This window comes from Anthonomus grandis, chromosome 8, assembly GCF_022605725.1.
Source record: "Anthonomus grandis grandis chromosome 8, icAntGran1.3, whole genome shotgun sequence".
In the NCBI taxonomy this organism is placed as follows: Eukaryota; Metazoa; Arthropoda; class Insecta; order Coleoptera; family Curculionidae; genus Anthonomus; species Anthonomus grandis.
This window is the reverse complement of record NC_065553.1, coordinates 940,646-963,366: the sequence shown is the minus strand read 5'-3', so window position 1 is coordinate 963,366 and position 22,721 is coordinate 940,646. Positions and strand designations below refer to the sequence as shown.

Sequence of the window (22,721 nt, the reverse complement as noted above, 5' to 3'; positions counted from 1 at the left end):
TTATCATTATAAAATATTCAAACCCAGATTGCATTGCTTCAGTGTTTTTTTTTAATGTACGTTTCTGTATGCAAAATTGTTGTATTGATTTTGAAATGAACCTTATTATTATTATGGGAAGGGGATTCTGTGCTTTCTTTAAATATAATTTATCTGTGCTTTTCAGGAGAGGATACAGAATCATATGAAGACCTAATAATCTTAAATCTAGCTCACACATATAACCAAACTTAAATTATAAAACTCAGGATGAATAAAGAAGTAGCAAGGAATTTAAACAACTTTAATGAAGGCAAGAATTATTTTACTCATAAAATCATTTTTTGCAGCTTAAACTATGTCTTAATTACATTATCATTTATTTAGATAACTTAGAGCTAGCCAGCGTATCAAGTCTAAAAGCCAAATTACCTCCGGACAATTCAGTAGTGTTTTATTATTGCACTCTAGAAGATGCCTTAAACTCCATAACCAGGGCTACTTTAGATGAAGTAAGGTGTTATAGTTATAAAATAATTCATAAACAATCATTATTTTTAGAAAAAGATTTTGTTGTTTTATCTTCACAATTCAGAGAAGCCCTTCTCGCAGATGTTTTTGCAGCACTTGAATAAAAAAGAGAAGTTGTCTAAGGTTTTGCGCGAAAATTACATAGTTGTCGGCTGGGATCTGGACAATTCTTCGTTTCATGACCATTTGGTGAACGTTTTAAACCGCCATCCTGTATTGTCAGCAATATCAGAATTTGTAAAGAAACAGGTAATATTAGAAGTGAAGGAAAATGAAGAGTTTTCTTTACATCCAGAAATGTTTTAGGTCGCTGCGGCATTTTGCATTCTATCGTACGAAAATACAATTAAATTAGCATCGTGTGTGAAAGACGCGAAAATAGCACGTGTGGTCGAAAATTTGGAGGAAGTGCAGAAAATGTATAAGGAGCATTTGAAAGCTGAGAAAGAGGAGAAAGATTTAGAAGCCGAAACCGGTAACGATAACGACATATCTCCAGAAAGGATGCAAAATATTTGGGCCCAGATGCTTGGTAATATGGGTATTATAATAATAACCGCTGGGTAAGTTCACTAAACTGATTCATTTTAGGTGATAGGGATTATGATCGGTTTGAGTATGATGAGCATGAAGCTCTTAAAGATAAAATTGCTTTTGCGTTAAAAGGTCCTCCGGAAGCTGAGAGCGGTTATGATAAAAAACAATTAAAGGAAATTGAGAAAATTTATGAGAAAATTAAGGCAGAATCTAGTAAGTAATGTTTTACCAAATATATTTAACTTTGCCAATATTTCAATATAATGCAGTGGTATAAGTAATTAAAATAAAACCAAATTAGTATAATTACCTTTATTATTATATACACGCAATAAAACTTATATGGAATCACCCAGTAATTTCGAGAAATAGAATTTTATTTGAAAAAAAAATCAGGAGTAAAGAGCAGTTTTTCCAAACCTCGTTAATTAAAAAAGAAATAACAATTATTATATTTTTCTTTTAATAATATAACAAATAACAAAATATAGATAGTTCTATAAAAATATTTTTTCTGAAAATGTCAATTTAACAAAAAATTATGCTATTTGAATAATTTTAATAATCACTATTGTCGCTTCTAGCATAAATGCAAGCACGAATTCGACGAGGCATGCTATCTATCAAGTTGTCAATTTCTTTTTGGGGAACATTTGCCCATTCCTCTTAAACCACCGGTATAAGTTGTTCTGTGTTACCAGGGTTATTTTGACGAGCTTTAATCTTCCTTTTGATCTTATTTAGTGATGTATAAAGATAATATTCTCAGCCAAAAAAATTATCGCTATTAGCTAATTTTTTATTCTATTATTTCGCATTCACAGAAAGTGAAATAAACATAAAAATTCAAATTTATTTATTCAGGAATCTAATCCTAATCACTAAGACAATATATAAAAATAAAACTAATAGGTAATGATAAAATATGTTCAAGAAGAAAAAAAATATATAAGAGGTATATTAACTATATAGGTTTACGATATTATTTGACAATCATTTTTTTAAATGACGAGAAGACATATTAAAGATATGCTGATTGAAAAACCCAAAAAAGCTCAAGATACAGAAACGTCATACAGACCCATATGTCTTCTGGACTCGTGTGGAAAACTCCTAGAACTGCTTATCAGGGGAAGGCTACAGAAAGAAATGAAAATAAAAGGCCTGATCCACGAAAACCAACACGGCTTCATAAAGGGTAGATCTACACTGGACGCGCTCAAGAAAGCGCAGGAAATTAAAGACCAAATCTGTGCAAAAGCATCCCAAGATAGAGGTTTCGGTGTAATGGTCCTATTTGATATAGAAAACGCATTTAATTCTGCCAGATGGGAAGAGATTGTAAAGTCTCTTAAGGACGCAAAAATCAGCAGATATCTGGTGGATCTAATCAAGTCCTACTTGTCAAACCGGGAAATCATTATAAACGGAATCTCCTTTGACATGACGTGTGGGGTCCCCCAAGGTTCCATTTTGGGGCCAATTTTATGGATCGCTTTATATGATAAGGTTTTGAACCTGGAAATGGAGCAGGGAGTCTCACTGATCGCATACGCGGACGATCTGGCAATCATTGTAACGGGGAAAACCAAGTCACAGCTGGAAGATAAAGCACAACATGCCGCACGAAAAGTAATTGAGACTTTGAAAAAAATGAAATTAAAGGTCTCTGCCAAGAAAACAGAAATGTTAGTATTGAGCGGTAGACGAAGGTTATTAAGCGCAGAAATCCAACTAAGAGTAGACAACTAAGAGTAGTAGGTAGATAGACATATTGTAGAAATAGTAAAAAAAGCAAACACTATGACAAACATCCTGCTGAAACTTATGCCCAATGCGATGGGCCCAAACTTTAACAAAAGGAAACTTCTTAGTAACACCGCCATACCCGCAATTTTATATGCTTCGTCATTATGGAGCAGAGCTCTGAAGTATGAAAAGTATCGGAAAATGCTAGAAGGAGTAAATAGAAGATTGGCAATAGGTGCCACGTCTGCATATAGAACCGTGTCCGCGGAGGCGGTTCTTGCAGCTGCTGGAATGCCGCCAATTGACCTACTGGTACAAGAAAGGACAGAACTACACGCAAACGGCCCAGAATTCAAAACGGAAGCAATACACCAACTTATGAGCACTTAGCAATCTAGATGGTCTTCTTATGAGGGATGGGCGAATAATTTCATCGAGGATGTTCGTAAATGGTCCTTAAGGACATGGAGCAACGTAGATTACCACCTTATGCAGGCAATAACAGGCCATGGTACCTTCGGGACCCTCTTGAAGAGGATTCGTAAGCAGGAAACTGACAGATGGTGGTATTGTGCGGAGCAAGACACGGCGGAGCATACGCTTTTCCAGTGCAAAAACTTCGAACCTCAAAGAGAAGTTGCTAATCAAATCTGCAATGTTGCAGTTTCAAAACTAAATGTAGCGGAATTGTTGCTGCGCAGCGAGAAAGATTGGGACAGCATTAGCAACATGTGTAGAAACATACTAAATATCAAAATAAAAGAAGAGATGCGAAGAGAGGCAAGAAAGAGGGAATAAGCACAATTACTGACGTAAAAAGGAGAAAACTCTAAAGTAATGCTCACGAGCGGTTCCAGGGTCACAGAGGAAAGGGTTTTAGTGGGTCGGAGTTCGCTCCATCCCCACACTCAAATCGATCGACCAAACTCAAATGGACCAAGTTAAACCAAGAGCATGCTCTGTATAAAGGCTCTTTCTTTGCTAAATTTGTGCTATATGTTTGTAAGTGAAAAATGTTTTGTCTTCTAGTATTATTGTAAGGCACAACAAAGTGTAGAGCTGCTAGCAATTCCGGGCAATTAATACGACCATTACATAATTTAAAAAGAAAAAGTAAACCTGCACAAATGGTTTCAGAAATTTACGTTGAACAAATTCAAGGCTAATAATGTGAATAGTATAGTTAGGATACCAGAGTGGAGTCGCATAAAGTAATCGCGATTTTATTAGGGAATTAAGTAAGATGATTCTACTTGATAATATATTAGTGAAGGCTAATGTAGCTCTTATAATAAAACTAAGAGATTTTAAAGATGATTTTATGATGTTATCGATATGATTGCAAAAATTAAGCTTCTTGTCAATAGTCACAGCCAAATCACGAACATAATTACAGTTAGAAATAATTGTACCATTTAATGTATAGTCGAAGCTAATTTCATTTTTTACCAAAGAAATGGACATCTTTTTACACTTTTCAATATTGAAAGGAACCTATTAATTTTGCAATAGTTGTAGATTAAATAAATATAATTTTGGAGAAGCAAACAGTCATCCCAATTAGTTACAATGCGAAATATCTTTAGGTCGTCAGCAAACAGAAGACTATTGCTTAAAATGTTAAAAGATATGTCATTGATAAAAATGGAAAACAAAAAAGGAGCAAGATTCCTACCCTGAGGAGCACCGCTATATGCTTTATAAACCATATATTATATGACCTATACCCATTATACTCTACAAACTGGTATCTATCCGCCAGATAGGAAGCAAAAAATTGTACAAGATTAGAATGAAAACCAAGCTTGATAAGTTTCATGGTGCATCTTATCAAAGGCTTTGGCGAATAGATGGAAGAGAAAATTAGAAAAGAAAGAAAGTATATGGGACAAATTATTAATTACTCTTTAAGCCAAAGATCTATTTTGTCTCTCATGAAATGCCTTTTCCGCTTATTTAGATGAAATTTGCGAATTCTAATGAATGAACGTCGAATTTCGAAGTAGCAGACTCCCGCGAGCTACTAGGGTACTTACAGTCTTTAGTATTAATTGTTTTTGTGCTATATTTGTAAGAATAAGGCGTGGAAATTAACGCAGTCATAAAAACATTTAGAAAATGAACGCGCAATTTAACGAAGTAAAGCAAAATTTGCTACAAAACCTAATAATCATTAGACCAATCTCTGACTTAGAATGAAAGACAAAACTCTTTATCAGAACATTGAACCTAGATATAATAGAAATAGATTCTTTTCTTTTGTTATAAAAGCCTCGGAATAAAATTATTATTTTTAAGTATTTGTACATGGTGTATTACAGAGAGATGACTCTTTTCAAAGACCTTAAGGTATTTTTTACAAAAATAGGTAATAGTGATCCACAAAAAGTTTTATAATACCTTAAGTATTTTCTTCTATAAGATTTGTGTTCTCATGATAACAAGCATAGAAATGACTTGAACGTAAAATATTATTATGTACCTAGAATTCGATTTCGATCTCTTCGTTGGCCCTATAAAAAATAAAATTTTATTTTCTTATCCATTAATAATAAGGTTATTTTCATATATTTAATAGTATAAGATTTATAATAGAGTTTTGTTTTGAAAATATTAATGTTATTAAATTTTCTGATCCTAAACTTGGTATTTAATTAAACATTTGAATTAATCTTAAAATCGATTTTTGACATTAACCTAAAATTTAAATATAATAATAGTAATCTTATGAATAAGTAAATGCAGCAAGAGCTAAGTATAAATTAATTTTAAATATTTTTTTTAAACTAAAAGCTATTTTGCTTTATTTTACCTTTAAAAAATTAATTATAATCTTTACCTATATACAGAGAATAATTCATTGGACTTATATATTATCATCACGTAACTTCTTACAACTTTTAAAAAATAGCAATTTTCCGGTAGGTATAACGCCAAAAAGGTTTAAATCTGAATTTTAGTGGTTTGTTCTTTCATCCCCTATTTAAAAAGCAAATAATTAGGCATTTAATAAGTTTTTTTTATTTAACTGCCTTTTTATATTTCACTGTTACCGAGTTCCATATGCTGAGTGTTGTTATCACATTATTATGTAAATTTTATTAAATATTTAAAAAATGGGTGTATTAACGAAGTTATTATTAATTAAGTGTATGTAATATTAGGTAGGTAGTTTCTTGGTCAGTTAAGAAAAGAGCATGAAAGGAACGTAAAGCTAAGATTTAATTGTGTACATTCTAATAAACTTAATTTTAAAGCTATCTACCAAGTGTTTTTCTTACAGTTATTTGTTCGAAAGAGATACTTAATAATATTTTTTCAATTTCATTTTAGCAATAATACAAAGTGCCTTTAATTTCAAAAAATTCCATATATTACACGCTGCCCGCCGCGATGTACGAAAATATTCCTTATTAAAAATGTTTCAAACACCCCCCGTATCGTAAAGGATTGCCGTCGAAACTAAATAATGATTTACGACCGCGTAAAAAAAGTCGGCACTGTTTAGAAGTCCCTACTTCAAACGGCCGCAAGAGAGTGAACCTACTGTCTTGTTCTTTACACTGTGATTTAGGTGACTGCTTCAAAATCTTAGGGAACACGGTGCTTTCAAAAAACCTGAAATAAGGCAATAAATGAAGAAAAAGAAATAACAATAGTCCAGTCAGTTGTTGAAGATCCTACAACATCAACAAGGAAAATAGAAAAAAATACAGGCGTGCCAAAATCAACGGCTTATTTTGTTTTAAAAAAGAACAAATACAAGCCTTTTAAGCATCGAGTTTGTCAAGGTCTTAGACCCGGAAATGATACTCAATGGCTAACATTTTGTGAATGGTACCCCAGAAAAAGTCAAGAAGACGTTAATTTTCCCTCCAAGGTAATATGGTCAAATGAAAGTATGGTTACAAATAATGGAATTTTTAATCGTCTTAATTCACATTATTGGTCACAAGAAAACCCACGAGAAAAAAAAGAATCCAGGTACCAACATCATTAGGGCCATTTATTTATCACGGTTCGCTGACGTCTAATCGTTACCTAAATTTTCTTCAAAATGATTTAGAAGAGCGACTAGACAGCCTTCCATTTTGAATAATTAGAGATTGTTGGTTTCAACAAGATGGGCGCTCATAATTTCAGAGAAGTATGACAATCAACAGTTAAATAGTTAAATCATGGTAGATGTGCAGTGGAGTCCACAATCGCCAGATTTAATGCCTTTGGATTTTTTTGTGTAGGGATATCTACAAAATTATGTCTATGGGCGAAATTTTGAAAGTGAAGAGGAATTTCAAGTATTAGTGATCGAAGCTATTAATAGCATAACCCCTGATATACTTATAAATATACTAAACCTCAACTGTTTGACGAGCTTATCTATGCATGGCAAAATAGTGGACAAATATTTGAGCATATGTTATCAATGTTTCTTTTGTAATTTAATTAATTAAAAACTAACGCTATTTCAAAAAAACTTTCGAAGACGAACCTTTAATGAAGTAAAAGCTGAGAGCAAATGTCAAAATGCTTTAGTTAGTAATCCTCGCTCTTTTTTTAATATGGGTAAGCGCTAATTGTTTTTTGAATGCTCCTTCGTGGCCTGCTATGACACAAACAAACATTTTCATAAAAAGTGACTTTTTCACCATAAAATTTTAAAAAATACTTTGTGTGATACATCCTTTTAATTGTCATTAAATAGGCTTTTATACAGAGGGTGAAGTTTTTTTCGATCCGTATAAAAAATAAAGTTGATGATAACTAAACTATGTATACATCAAATAGTAAAGCACAAAAAGTGGCGTTGAAAAAATGCTTTCGGTTTTTTGGTATCTATTAAAATAGAGCTGGTAAAAAATAAAAACCATTTTTGCTAAATTTCGTTTTTTTTTCGGATATCTCCGGACGTATTTGGAGTTTTAAAAACTGTATTTAATTAAGGTTCGAATTGCGCAACTTTTCTCTAATTTAACCGACCTCGTATCTCCTACCGTTTTCGAGATCCCCATACAGTTCATCCTTATCTTGGACACCCTGTATATTGTAAGACAATTAGAAATAAGACTATTATTAATTATTTTCTTTATCTATCTCTATTTTTTCATCGCTTGTAACAAAAGAAACTCCCACGAATATTTCGTATTAATTCTGGGTGATTCCATATAAGCTTGGTTGGGTAATTAGTGACAATTCATATTGTGCAAAAAATCATTACAAAACACTCTACATACTGCTTACTGTATACTGGCATCTTTGCCTTCAATATCCCAAATCTATTATCATAATATCTGGTACAGATGGGCTCACTCTCAAAATGTTTTCCAATCTGCCAAATTGCACCTTAATCCATCTAACAAACTTAATTAACAAGTCATTCCAAAATGGAGTCTTTCCTCCCTGCCTTAAGACTGCAATAATTATTCCTTTGCATAAGGGAGGAGATAAACAACAAGCTTCAAACTATCGCCCAACCGCACTCCTTCCCACTTTATCAAAGATCATTGAACGATTGGTTAAAAAAGGCTCTTATCGTTTCTGTTTAAATATAAAATTCTTACTCCTCACCAATTTGGATTCTTGAGCAGTGGCGAAGCGTGAATTTTTTTTTCGGGTAGACAAACAATAAAAATCGTTAATTAAAAACAATGTGTATTCAATATTATTCACTTTAATGAAATACAGAATGAAAGCGCATGAAATATTAACTCAAAGAGAAAAATTATGTAGTGATATAAAAAAGAAATAAATAATTACTACTAGCATAAAAAGATAGATAGATAAAAATCAATACTACTTACAAAAAAACACAACTAAAATACAATTGCCAATATCGAACAGTCGTTCATAAATAACCACTAAAAAAACCTTTTCTATACACTCAAAACAGACTTTCTAGATGCATTTTGTCCATTTTTTGTAATTTTGGCAAATAAGCAAAAACTGCTACGTGTCTGGCAAGAAATTTATCAAAAATATGATATACCCGAAAAATTGATCAAAAATTATGCAAATGATGTACTTATATGCGGACAATCTGGTATTGATTATATCCTAAAAAACTTTGAAAAACTGTAGGACATACTGCATTTAGTTTCTCAACCTTGGACAAATTGCATTTTGTTTGTCTATACAAAGCGGCATGAATAAGTATAGCAAGGATATGAAAAAAACGTAAGTAGGTTTATAAGATCAGTATTTTATTTTTGATATACAAAATATTTTTAAATATCATAGAAGTCCCCGTTGTCATCATTATTGCAATCACTTAGCATGTTACCTTCTTCGCTAGCATTATCACCCTCAGTTTCATCTTGGTTCACTTGATTCTCATTTTGTTCATGGTTATTAGAGAGAATAGGTTGCAACCATGTTAACTCAGGATCATTAAGCCAATTTGCCCCTGATAGTTCCACCAAAAGTTTTGAGAGGCCCTGGAGTTTTTTTGTTTTAAGATCATTTTGAAGCATTACAACAGGTAGCTGTAAAGTCGAAAGCTTTTTTCCGCGTTTTAATAACGTTTGAAATTGCTTGGATGGATCGTCATTTCTGTAGAACAACTCGGTCTTAAGCAAAATATTGCTGCTGTTTTGTGATCTCTTAATAATAATCCATTTGGCCGCACTGATCCCTTCAATTTTCTTTAAACAGGTTAACGCAGTTTTTATATCGTAAACAACCCAGTCCTTACCAAGTTGTCTAACGTCTCCCTTCTTGGAGTATATCTCATGATATTTTGTAGGTGTTTTTATTGTACTGTAGGATCGTGTAACTTTTTCTATTTGCCCGAAAACACGATCCGCTGGCAAATACGAATGGCCGCGTACCGGAAAGGTAAGAATTACCTGACATTACTTTTACGCTCTTTAGACGTAAGATTTTTTCCTTTTTCTACTACCACCAGTGGCGAAGCGTACGAGTAGACAAGGTAGACACTGTCTACCCAAAATTATCCTGTTATAATTTATCACCTAATTATTTCATGTAATTGTTGAATTTAAATTTGAAAAAAAATTAACACAGAACGTATCTATACATGATTAATTCGAAGGCCGCACCGATTAAAATAAAAATGCAGGGCTGACACCGAGCCCCAGGAAGACACATTGATATTTGTCTTAGCATCTAATCGAACCAAATACGCATCAAGCAGGCGACAGAGGTCCGGCCGCATCGCATTCAGCCTATTACGTCTGCGAAATTTACTCGCGGGAAAGACATTCGAGCTTTTGTCTATGGAAGTCGACCAGCTATTTTATTATGCTGTTGAGGGGTTATTGTTTATGGACAAACTTGATCTGGTCGGCCGCAATACATCTTCAGTTTTGTTTTGTTTTGATAAATCTGCATTTGGCATTTGGTGCGGGTGCGTGCTCTAGTAATTTAATATTTAGTAGTATTTTTATTTTTGGGTGTATAAAAAACGTTTTTTTAGTGGATATTTTAATTTTAGTAGTTATTAATGAATGACTGTTTGATATTGGTAATTGTATTTGAGTTTTATTTGTCTTATTTAATTTTAAAATTATGGATATTGAAGATCCAATTACATACATTAAAGAACGAAACTTTTCTTCTTTATCATTAGAAGAAAAACTTAATTTAAAAAATTCTCAAAAACGACCTGATCTTAATATTTCACAAAAAGACGGCAAAACTATCCGGAAATTCCAAAAAACCTGGTACGAGTCGTTCAGCTGGTTGACGGGAAGCGTCAATTTGAATGCTTTGTACTGCTTTCCCTGTGTTTTATTTGGCGGAGAAGAAGCTTGGGCAAAAGATGGGATCAATGTAATCAAAAATTTTGTTCAGAAAGCGAACAAACATGCTACCTCGAAAAAACACATTTCATGTAATGAATTTTTTTGCATGTTGGGAAAAGTCCGCATTGATCACACTCTTATTGAGGCGCGAAAAATTAATGCTTTCAGACACAATGAGAAAGTGAAAAAAAATAGACAGATAGTAGGCCGATTAATTGACGTTGTATGTTTTTTGGCGAAGCAAGAACTTGCATTTAGAGGCCATGATGAGACTGGAGAGTCAAGAAATAAAGGTAGGTCATTGTAACTTAATTGCTAAAATGTTAGCATTGAATATAAATATTTTAGGAAATTATTTGGAGATATTGCAGCTACTAGCCATGGAGGAACCTGCCATTAAGGATCACTTAGAAAGCAGTTCGGTTTTTAGAGGGACATCGAGTGACATCCAGAATGATCTTGTTGAATCTATCACATGTGTAGTTCAGGAAATAATTTTAGAAGAATTAAAAAACACCGAATTTGTTTCTGTTCAAGCTGACGAAACTACAGACATTTCGTGTTGTGCGCAATTTAGTGTTATTTTGAGGTATGTCTGTAAAAATGAGATAGTAGAAAGATTTCTTGGATTTTATGATGTATCTGGTGATAAGACGGCCGTTGGTCTTAGTAGTAAAATATTGGAAGTGTTAAAATTATGCCAAGTCGAAAAAAAACTTGTATCCCAAACTTATGACGGGGCTAGTGTCATGTCAGGAACGAAGGGTGGCGTACAAACTATAATAAAAAATCTGCCCACAAGCACTATTTATACACTGTTATGCTCACCAACTAAATTTAGTTCTTTTACATTGTTCCAAGCGAATTACTAATGTTAAACTGTTTATTTGTAATTTAAGTAGTTTTAAAACTTTTTTTGCAAGATCTCCTTTACGAGCAGATGAATTAAGAAAATCAGGTTTTAGTATTCCAAGTGGGTCTGACACAAGATGGAATTTCCATTCTCGGTCAGTATTCTCTATTTTTCGAAACTATCATACTCTATTAAAAATTATGAAATTCATAGAAGATTCTGATAAATTCGATCCAGAAAGTACTAATTTGGCTATAGGTTTAATTAAAATATTAAAACAACCTAAATTTGTTCTAATGTTATGTCTTTTTTATAAAATTTTCGTGTTTTCAACTCATTTATACTCAATTTTGCAATCAAAAATACTGTCAAATCCTGCAATTTGTTTCAAAGAAGTAGAACAAACAATTAAAAATATATCTGAATATAAATATATTCAGATATATTTTTTAAAAATATATATTATAATTATATTTTCTAAAAATATTGCTTCTTGTGTAGACCAATGTGACGAATTTTTAGGTGACGCGATTTCTCAGAATATTAAGATGAATTTTAAAAGAGTTGCATTTGAGGTAATTGATACAATTATTGTTCAATTGCAGGAACGATTTAGCGATATTCACAAATTATCATTTATAAATCTTTTTGATAGGGAAAAATATCCCGATTATTTAAAACAATCCCCAAAATACCTTTACCAAAAATTGGATAGTACCTATCCAAAAATTTTTAATTTATTAAAATTAGAAAATGAACTATCAGTTATATATGCTTGTGATATTAAACAATATTTAGAACCATTACAATTATTTAATTATATTTATGATAATGATTTAAATGATGTTTTTTCTGAAAGTATAAAATTATTGAGGCTAATTTTTACTATACCAGTGACCAGTGCCTCCTCAGAAAGATCTATGAGTACCTTAAAACGAATAAAAACATATTTGAGAAACTCGATGAAGAACGAACGGTTGTTAGCGTTATCCACGCTATCTATAGAAAAAAATATCGTTGGAGATTACAATCGACACCCACAATTTAAAGAAAAAGTCATTGACCATTTTGCTATGAGCAAATCGCGTCGTATTGAACTTCTCTATAAAGCAATATGAATATTTATGTAAAGTATATACATGTAATATTTATAATATATGTTGTGTTTTTTTGTAAGTAGTATTTATTTTTATGCTATCTATTATTATTTTTTTCTTTTTTATATCACTGCATAATTTTTCTCTTTGAGTTAATCTTTCATGCGCTTTTATTCCCTATTTCACTAAAGTGAATAATATGGAATACACATTTTTTTCTAATTAGCGACTTTTATTGTTTGTCTACCCGAAAAAAAAGTTCACGCTTCGCCACTGACTACCACGATCCGTATCACCAACTATATGATCCCCTGTCACAGGGAAATCCATTATTTTAAATTTATTCCGTAAAAAAACAAAGAACTTGAAAGTACTCAAAATAAACACTTCTAACCGCAACAAGTGTAACGACAAACAAATGGCAATAAGTCCACGGTGCAAGGACAAACTTCTGTTAGTTTGTCTACTGTTAATGGACATATACCATATAGAAAGTCCAAGGTATTTTCATTATTTAATTTGCATGGGACAAAGTGCATTTGGAACGTCTTTTGTCGCATAATACTGTAGCAAAGTGTATATAGTTTGCAACGCCATCTTTGGTTGAAAATTTGAAAAAAAGGACAAAAGGCATATGGAAAGTCTGCTCCACAATAATTAAATTACTATAGCACGCGCCCCCACCAAATGCAGACAAAACTGAAGATGTATTGCGGCTGACCAGATCAAGCGTGTCCATAAACAATAACCCTCAACAGCATAATAAAATAGCTGGTCGACTTCGATAGACAAAAGCTCGAATGTCTTCCCCGCGAGTTAATTTTGCATACGTAATAGCGTTGATTGAATATTTGGGTATTCAATCCCAAATATTCAATCAACGGTAATAGGCTGAATGCGGCCGGACCTCTGTAGCACATAACACATTCTTATGTGTTATGTGCTCTGTAGCCTGCTTGATGCGTATTTGGTTCGATAAGCTCCAAATTTCGGAAGACAAATATCAATGTGTCTTCTTGGGGCTCGTATACATTAATTGGGTGTCAGCCTTCGGATTAATCATGTTTAGATACTATATAATAATAGTAAGGATAGCGACTACGTTCTGTGTTATTTTTTTAAAATTTTAATTCAACAATTACATGAAATAATTACGTAATAAATTAATGACAAATAACTGGATAATTTTGGGTAGACAGTGTCTACCTTGTCTACTCGTACGCTTCGCCACTGTTCTTGAGTAACAAGTGCACAAATGATGCTATGTTTTCTCTCTTTAATAGTGTTTACACCAGAATAAATAATAATCATTCAACAGCAACAATTTTTTGTGATTTCTCCAAGGCTTTTGATTGTGTAAACGATAACATCTTAATTGACAAATTGAAGCACTATGGGTTCAGAGGAACGCCCCTTGAGTTATTTAAATCGTATCTCAGTTACAAAAATCAGCTTGTAAAGGTTGATACGACGAAGTCTTCTTGCAAACCAATAGAATGTGGGTTACCTCAAGGTTCAGTCCTGCGCCCTATTTTGCTTCTGATCTTTATAAATGACATGGCCAATCTTAACATCAGTGGCAAAATCTGTCTTTTTGCTGACGATACTAGCTTTACATGGAGCAATCCGGATGCTAGGGCACTACATGCTACTGTTTCTAATGACTTAATTACCATTAAATCGTGGTGCGATTCTAATTTTCTGTGCCTAAATGTCTCAAAAACTAAAGTCTTATCATATAAAACTACTATTCAACCCTTTGTACTTAACAACACCAGTTTGGGCGTCGTTGAATCTGTGAAGTTCTGGGAACAGTTTATTATGCCTTTTTTGAGTCAGATCTACGTTACGCCCTTCCATTCTGGGGCACATGCAGTGTGACTCAATTTGAGCGCATCTTTAAACTCTAAAAGAGAGCAGTTCGGTATCTGCTTGGACTTAATAGCAGAGCTCACTGTCAAGAAATCTTTAAAAAATATAAGATACTTACTCTTCTCTCTTTATTCATATTGGAATCTATTTGCTTAGTACGCAAACATAAGTCAGAAATGCCAAGTAGGCCGTTTCACAATTATTCACTTCGCAACGCAGTGCATGATCTTTATCTGCAAACCCCTCGGTCCGAATTAGTAAAAAGCTCTATTCTATACAGAGCTAAAAAGATGCATAATCATTTGCCTTTGGACATTAAATCAATTACTTCTTTTCCTCGATTTCATAATGCTTTGAAGGCGTACTTTCTGGAAAAAGCCTTGTACGCAGTGGAGGATTTTTTTCTAGGATAACTTTTTGGGTATCACACACACACACTGGCTCTTTTAATATCTTAAAATAGAGAATATATTAGTTTTTTTTTAGTAAATAAATTGCACTTTGATTCTGTTATTTAATTAATTTACTGTTATTGACTATTGTGTTTATTTTCATTGACATTTCATACGTCATGATGTATATTGACCAGGTACTTTGTTTTTGTACAGTTTTGCATGTATTTATTTTGTTTTTATATGTTTTTTTTATTAGCTTTGTCTACAAAATTCTGTAATTTTTTGACAATAAAGCATATGATTGATTGATATTTATCCTTTAGGTAAAATTGCAGAAGTGAAAGACCGAGTCGAAATAGCGGTGTTCTACGTCTGTCTAGTGCCCCTAGCGGAAGAGAAAATGAAAAAAAGAAAAAAAGATCCGAATTATAAACCGGTTACCGATTGGTGTCCCTTGCCAGTATTTCGCTTAAGAAAATGCCGAAAAAGTCGTCATTCGGTCATACGATTCCCTTGCTCTGTATTAATTGACCATACTGGCAGGGTGTATCAAACTTGGACTTCTTACTTGACCAACAATAAATATCCTAAGGGGCATATAATTGTACCAAAAGCCGGAAGGTGAGTTAAACTTGTATCATAAGCGCTTTATTGATTAATAACCTAGTAACTTTAGACTTAGAAGACCAAATGTTATTAAATTTCTAATTATCTGATTCAATTAAGGACATTAAACCTTGTTCTCGATTTTGCTTAAATCCGTTATTACATATAATAATGACTTAAAATATCCAAATTTATGGAAAAAAGCAATAATCAAACATACTGCAAAAAATTCAGTACCTAAAGAATACAAAGATTTAAGACCAATCAGTATATGGCCTGCAGTTTCCAAAGTGTTTGAAAAACATATTTATAACCAGATTTCTAATTTTGTTGAAGCTTATAATTTAATTCCCGATTGCTAGTCAGGATTTAGAAACAATTTTAGCACGTCAACATGCTTAGTTCAAATATTAAATGACTAAAGAGTGAACGAAGAGCAAAATCAAGCGACATGTGTGGCCCTGCTCGACTTTAGTAAAGCTTTCGACACACTTAACCACGAAATGTTGTTGGCTAAACCACAGAATAAACGATCTCACAGAAGCGAAGGCTAGCCCTTTTTACCGAACCGGTTTTTCGTTCAGGCTCCTCCCAATTACCCCCATTCTAACGGGTACAACTGTCGTCGCCCACGTGGGGTATTGGGTCATAATTAGTGTATTAGTACGAGCGTTAGTGTGTATATTTGCGATATTTTGTAATTTGCCGTTTTTTATTTTATTTTTGTTAAGTAGGTATTACACATTACCTTGTTTTGGAGTTTAACTCTGTGCTCTGTGACTTTGTCTTTTCTTTCATTTGTGTTGTGCTAAAAACTTAAAAAAAAACACTAAAATACCAACTTTTTGTGCGTATATGGGTTGTTTTGCCAAAAGCGTCGCTGCAAAAAGTTTATTTTCGTTTCCTAGGGATATTAGAAGATGAGCAATAACAATAATAAAAGAAAGTAGGTATTGAAAAGTTACATTATTATGTATTATTCATTATTATTATGGTTGTTTAAAAGCTTTGAAAAGTTCAGAATATTCCCTAATTAATTTGTCGTGCCATGCAAATAAATACAGAATAAACATTATTTAATTTAATAAACATATATTTATATACCTAAACCATATGTATCTATGTATGTGTACATACGTGCAGGTACATAACATTGTACATAGATAAAAATATTAAGGTTGATTTAGGTATACAGTATTTTTATGTGATAAAGAATAATGACTTTAATTTTCAATTATCTGTCTTTTTATGGACTGGTTTACCCATGCAAGTGCATAATATAGTAGTAGTAAAACCCTTAAAAATCTTATATTTTGTTCCAGACATCATAATGGACGGCGACTATACAACGTATAATACCTTTATAAAATATGGACGTATGTGTGGTACCTACATATGTATATAATAATACATACATATATCTTTTTATATATAAATATATAAAAGCGGATTATACCTACTCTTAAATGTGTTGTGTTTAAAACATACGAGAAAACAGACCTGCGTATAAACCTTCCAGCTAAAATTTAATTTAAAAATACCTACCTATGTACATATGTATATGTATATTGTTAACATATTAACACAAATAGCAGACTTTTTCTCAGCTAGTGCTTTACTAAAGGCAAATATTATTTACCATTATCATAAAACAACTAACACAAAAATTCCATTCCAAAACAAATTAAAAATATACTAACCTACACCTCTATCGTGTATCAAAACTGTCAAATAACAATTTTTATAAAAATAATAATTATTATAATTATTCTAAAAAGCAAGGACTGAAAATGTAACTAAATTTTGTAGTTTGCTCCCGTATTATAATAGACTATAGAATATAACCATTCTGATTTTAAAAATAAAAGCACTTTGTTCAGTGTATGCGTTTACTGCAACTTTACGAGATCTCTCAGTGTATTTGCGCCGGGTGCATTTGTCAGTTCGGCTTATAAAAAACTGGTTCACGGATATCAAAGGAGCCGACGCAAGCCTTCGCTTCTGTGAGATCGTTTATTCTGTGGCTAAACTAAGATATTTTGGAATCTCTGAATATGGTATAAACTTCTTTAAAGAATATCTATACAGTGCGAACGTAAAGGTTGGAATAAATTCATTTAAAATTCAGGGGTATGTTCAAAAAAAAAACGCTCGGACATGTCGATTTTTATTTTTAACTGCGGGTTTTCAGCAATTTTTTTTTGGGCCACTTTTATACTAATTTTTTTTTTCAACGCTCTACGATTATTGGGGCCTGAGATACAGCCGAGGAACATTCTTAATGGGACACCCTGTACAACTTACCTCAGACTGTGTCACATGTTTCTAGTTTTTCTGATACTTGCGGAGGGCAAAATCGGAATCAATTTGCTACTGCAGCGATGTTTAAGTAAAGTTCATGGAATCCGGAATTCCTATCTAGAGGCAGATTCAATATACGCCACTATTGAAGGAGCACGTAAACATCGAAAAATTTTCTCAACCGAAGAATGGGGGTTGTTAATAGAAATGGCAAGAAAAAAACCCATGTCCGTATCAGGTCTATAACGTTGCTTTTCCAGATTTTTATGACTTACAGGAACTGGCGTCACTTGTAATGCAAAATACCAAAGTAAATACTTCTAAGGAACAAATATAATGGCTTCACATTAAATGGCTAAGATTTGATAAATCTAAACCATTCATCATTCAATATAAATATTCATTGGCTGATAATGAATTCTTAGAATTTGATGTTTTGCAAGGAAGAAAAAAGAAAACTGTATCATGGGAAACTTTGGACTTAGCACAAAAATATAAACAAAGATTTCCAATTTCAGAAGCCAAAAAAAAAGACTTACCTACTTTATTTGCTTGGTAAGCAAATTATTCCCATGGCATACAAAAGTTATTTTGAAAGTTTACCGAGTTCAAAGAAAGCCAAAGATCTTGTTCCATATAAAACAAATCCTAACGTCGACGATGAAGAGGATTAAAATGCCGATAATACGATAAGCTTTGTTCTACTTTTAATTTGTCACCGAATGTGTTTTTCTCAATAAAATCTTGAAATTGTAATAATAAATAAATTGTTTTTTTTATTATAACATCAGATACAAATTAGAGTAAAAATCTAACAAAAACAAAATCTATAAAAAAAAACAATATTATTTGCCATTAGTTGAAAACTGTCATTATGCCTTATGGACATCGACATTTTGCATTTTTGCTTTTTTTAGAGTCTTAAATATTGGGCGTTACCATCCTTGGTTCTTGGTTCTTTTTATCCGTTACCGCATCTGCCGCTCTCCCGTTCTGGATTAATTTTCTTTATTATTATTATTATTATTTGTTTCCTTTTGATTTATTTGATATAAATTAATTATTTTTAAGGGTTATTTCGTCTGTACCAACAGATTAACGGTTTTTATAATCGGGAATTGATCCTTTTTACCAAAATTTTAATTAGATTTATAACTGTATTTATAACTTTATACAGGGTGTCATTGAAATGGTGTAAAAAAATTCGGGGGGTGATAGTACTCCTAAAAATTTTAAAAAAAGTTCCTATAACTATAGGGTGGAAAATGCATATTAAGGGAGTTAGGGGCACTGAAAGGGTAATCAAAGAAATATCACCTGGTCTTAATCCATTAGATTTCTACTTCTGGGGCCACTTGAAAACTTTGGTTTACTCAGTGCCGATTAATACTGAAGAGCAACTACGTCAACGCATTATCGACTGTTCCAATCAAATTCGTACAACCCCAGGGATATTCCACAGGGTACGCAGATCATGGAGAAGAAGAGCAGATGTCTGCATTGAAATGAATGGTGGTCACTTTGAACATTTACTATGAATGAATTAAGAAATGCATTATTTTAATAAGGAATTTTGGTAATTGGTTTATTTCGTTTTTTAAAGCAATAAGATGTTTTAAAAATCATAAAATTTAGATTTTTCAATTAATTATTTAATAACTACTTGTTTACTTTTGAAACCCCATAACTTTCATAAGTTTATGTTGTTTAACCAGTTAGCAGCCCATCAGAGCAAACTTTTTGCCTTCAATTTTCTCGAAAACCATCGTTCTGGGCGATGTGCAACAAGAGTACCTTTTTTGTAGGAAAAAGTATGTAGTTTTTAAAAAATGAACCCACGTTGCGAAGAAAATAACCTAAAAAAAGTTATTCACGAATTAACCCCCTACCCTTGCAAAAACTACCCTTTCCGATTTTCCAAATTATTTTTCAGTATCACCATTTGATTTTGGGTCAAAATTTATGGCAGAGGATTTTTTTTCGAAATTTTATCTCGTTTTTTAAGCCTACAATTTCAAAAAACCGTTTTTTAAATTTACCCTTTCAGTGCCCCTAACTTCCTTAATATGCATTTTCCGCCCTATAGTTATAGGAACTTTTTTAAAAATTTTTAGGAGTACTATCACCCCCCGAATTTTTTTACACCATTTCAATGACACCCTGTATATATGGGCAAATAAAGCATTTGAATTTGGTTTATGAAGGTCAAATATCTATTTACCCCAGATATCAATGGAACACAGACGTTTTGCCAGTAGAGGACCATCTGTCGCCCGCGTGTCACATCACAAAAAAGCTACTCGTGGTAGGAGACGTGACGAGTATCGTGGCCTCTGTAGGCTCGGCGGCGATCGGAGTAGGCGCCGCAATACCCGCTTTGGCCGCCCTGCCGGTTCTCGCCCCGCCCGTTCTTTTCGGAGCCGCCATCACGGGCGGCGCGGGCGTCTTATGGACTTTGGGCAGAAGTATCCACCATCTAGTGGACAGGTCAATGCACAATGAGGTAGAAAACTTATGTGGCAATTTGACAAATTCATTTAATTCAAAATAATTATCCATTATTCTCAAAGAGACTTGGTTATATGACCAAAGGAGGAGAAAGTATACTCAAAGTCAAAGTCTCTCAAATAAAGCGTCTATTAAAAGGTTACGCGTTTCGCCGCATTAGGGCATCATTAGACCTAAATAAAATTATCAAAATTAAATAATAAGGAACAAAACACTAATTAACATAATAGACACACCTCATCTAAATACAAAAACTACACACTGACTCTCACTAAAATAAATAAAAATATAAAATATAATATGTCTACAACATCGTGTACCGTGTGAAAAGTTTTTCAAAAAATTTAATAGGGATCGAACCAGAGACCATTGGATCCGAAGTATATACCTTGTCGCCAAACAGCGGTAATGATGTAGTATACGAGTATTTACATTATATGAGACAAGATTAAAATTTATTGGAGATTATTGAAAATGAGATTAGGTTCGAAATTAAATACACACAACCAAACTTATATGGAATCACCTTGTATTAATACGAAATATTTTAGTAAGATATTTTTTGTTGCAAGCAATAAAAAAGTACAAGTATTTACTCTCAAGGACAGGCAGATTAATAATAAATAATAATGTTTTACCTAGCAGTCAGGGCCCTGCCTAGGGGGTGGCTGGTTCGTGCCCCGCACGAAGGCGCCATGCGACAGAGGCGCCAAAATGAAGAATCAAAAATAAAAATGTATAAAAAAAAACGACACAAGCAACATAACATTTGTGAATACATATAATATCCAAAATCCAAGCAAATCATTCGCAGAACAATTATTCCAATATTGGTAACTATAAATTAAGTTTAAATTTATTTTAAATATTATTTTGCTTTTACAGTTTTAGAAAAAAATGACTAAGCATGGTTAATTTGTAATTGCTATTGGAATTATAACGTATGCCATGTGTTTTGCTGACAATGACTTTTCCTATTTGGGCGCTAGCGTTCCGACAAGACGGCAGTGAGCGATCCTTGCTGTCTATTGTCTTTGGTATTTTCGTTAATTGATAACGGATTAGCCAAAATAGCGCGCGGCGCACCTTCTCCCTCCTGATTACTGTCCGGTACGGTATGCTGCAGAAGTTAGAAGTTACTAAGTTAGAGATGGGTCAAACCCGCTATTTTTGTATAGCAGTTGCTATTGCTACTGCTCAACTGAAATAGCAGTTAAATATAGCTGCTATTTAAATAGCAGTTATTACATCAGCTTTATCTGACACGTTACGTATGTGTATGTATGTATGTATGTATGTATATTTATTAATATACGTAATTTTAATTAAATAAAGTTGATTGTTCTTTTTAAGAATGTTTTTTGTCCCCATTGGTTACACAAGTTAATTTTTTAACTTAAATTTTATTTAAAAATTGGATTAATCTACGATAAATACGATACTGGATTCAGGATTTTTCCAACGAATTTTAATTCGCACTTACAAACTTATTATACATACAACTGTTAAAAGAGAATATAATTCGAACTTTTTTAAAATTAAATTTTCGGTTTACACGATTATTATATTATATTCGTTTAAAACGGGCTTTAGAACTCGAGAAATAAATTACGGGGACCTAACTGAAAATCTCGACGATATATTATAAAATATATTTTATTATTATTATACATATATGTAATATGAACGTCCTCCTGGCTCTGCGATATTAAATATTTAGATATTCCTTGTCACCCAATAACCACCTGTTCCATACCATCATTAATTTCAAAATTTACTCCATTTCGCGTGGAATATGTACCATTTTTCTCCCATTATCTGGGCGCGATGTGCAAGGTCGAAGCACGTGAAAACAAGTAAATTTTTGGTTTCGATACTAAGTAAATTGTTACAATCGTTCAAACAATTTAATTAATTTTCGGTTTAAAAACCATTGTGTGATAGTGGTGAGCATTTTGTTTTTTAAAAACAGACCATATAAAATAATGTGACCCGAATTCCTGTTCCGGTAAATTCCGGTCATAAACCCTGCTCTCTCCACCTTACTTGCTAAAAATGCAAAATATCCGTAAATAGTCGAAAATCGCCGAATCGCGTTTTGCCGTTCAGTCGCAGTTGCAGTTCGCGCATCGCAGTTTTGCTAATCTGACCAAAATCGGCTCGCGTGCTCATTATTATTTTGCTATTACAGCTGCTACAAAAATAGCAGCTATTTTTTGGGCTCATAGCAGTTACAATTATTTCAAACAAGATAGCAGTTATAAAATAGCAGGTTGCTATTTAGCAACCCACCTCTATAGTAAGTTAGTTAGTTACTTAGTTCTAGTTGGCGTTTTGGCGTATTCCGGCTCGCCTGTTTTCTGTTTGTTTTGATTTTTGCTGTCTAGTGTTTTATCCCGACTTGGTTGGCAATTGGGTCGATCCAGGCTATGACTTCATTATCATTTATTAATACTCGGTAGTTTGTTACTTACTGTTTGTTAATTTGGTTTATTTGTTTGTTACAAAACTGTTAAATAAGTCAATAAAA

The 22,721-nt window shown here is 32.9% G+C and overlaps 2 protein-coding genes across 2 annotated transcripts in view; both read left to right on the top strand.

Annotated features, from left to right (window-relative positions):
• The window catches only part of LOC126739502 (uncharacterized), a 77,205-nt gene that overhangs the window by 4,782 nt on the left and 49,702 nt on the right, over positions 1-22,721 (top strand). Inside the window, exons 2-8 of the mRNA XM_050445215.1 lie at positions 167-292; positions 367-491; positions 541-759; positions 817-1,042; positions 1,102-1,260; positions 15,100-15,397; positions 19,910-20,186. Coding sequence (XP_050301172.1) covers positions 250-292; positions 367-491; positions 541-759; positions 817-1,042; positions 1,102-1,260; positions 15,100-15,397; positions 19,910-20,186 — 1,347 coding nt within the window. The 5' untranslated portion in view covers positions 167-249. The remainder of the gene's footprint in view (positions 1-166; positions 293-366; positions 492-540; positions 760-816; positions 1,043-1,101; positions 1,261-15,099; positions 15,398-19,909; positions 20,187-22,721) is intronic.
• On the top strand, positions 5,770-11,742 carry LOC126739518 (zinc finger MYM-type protein 1-like). The gene is made up of 2 exons (XM_050445259.1): positions 5,770-10,852; positions 10,908-11,742. Exons 1-2 carry the CDS (start codon positions 10,324-10,326, stop codon positions 11,429-11,431), a joined length of 1,053 nt encoding a protein of 350 aa, XP_050301216.1. The 5' UTR covers positions 5,770-10,323; the 3' UTR covers positions 11,432-11,742.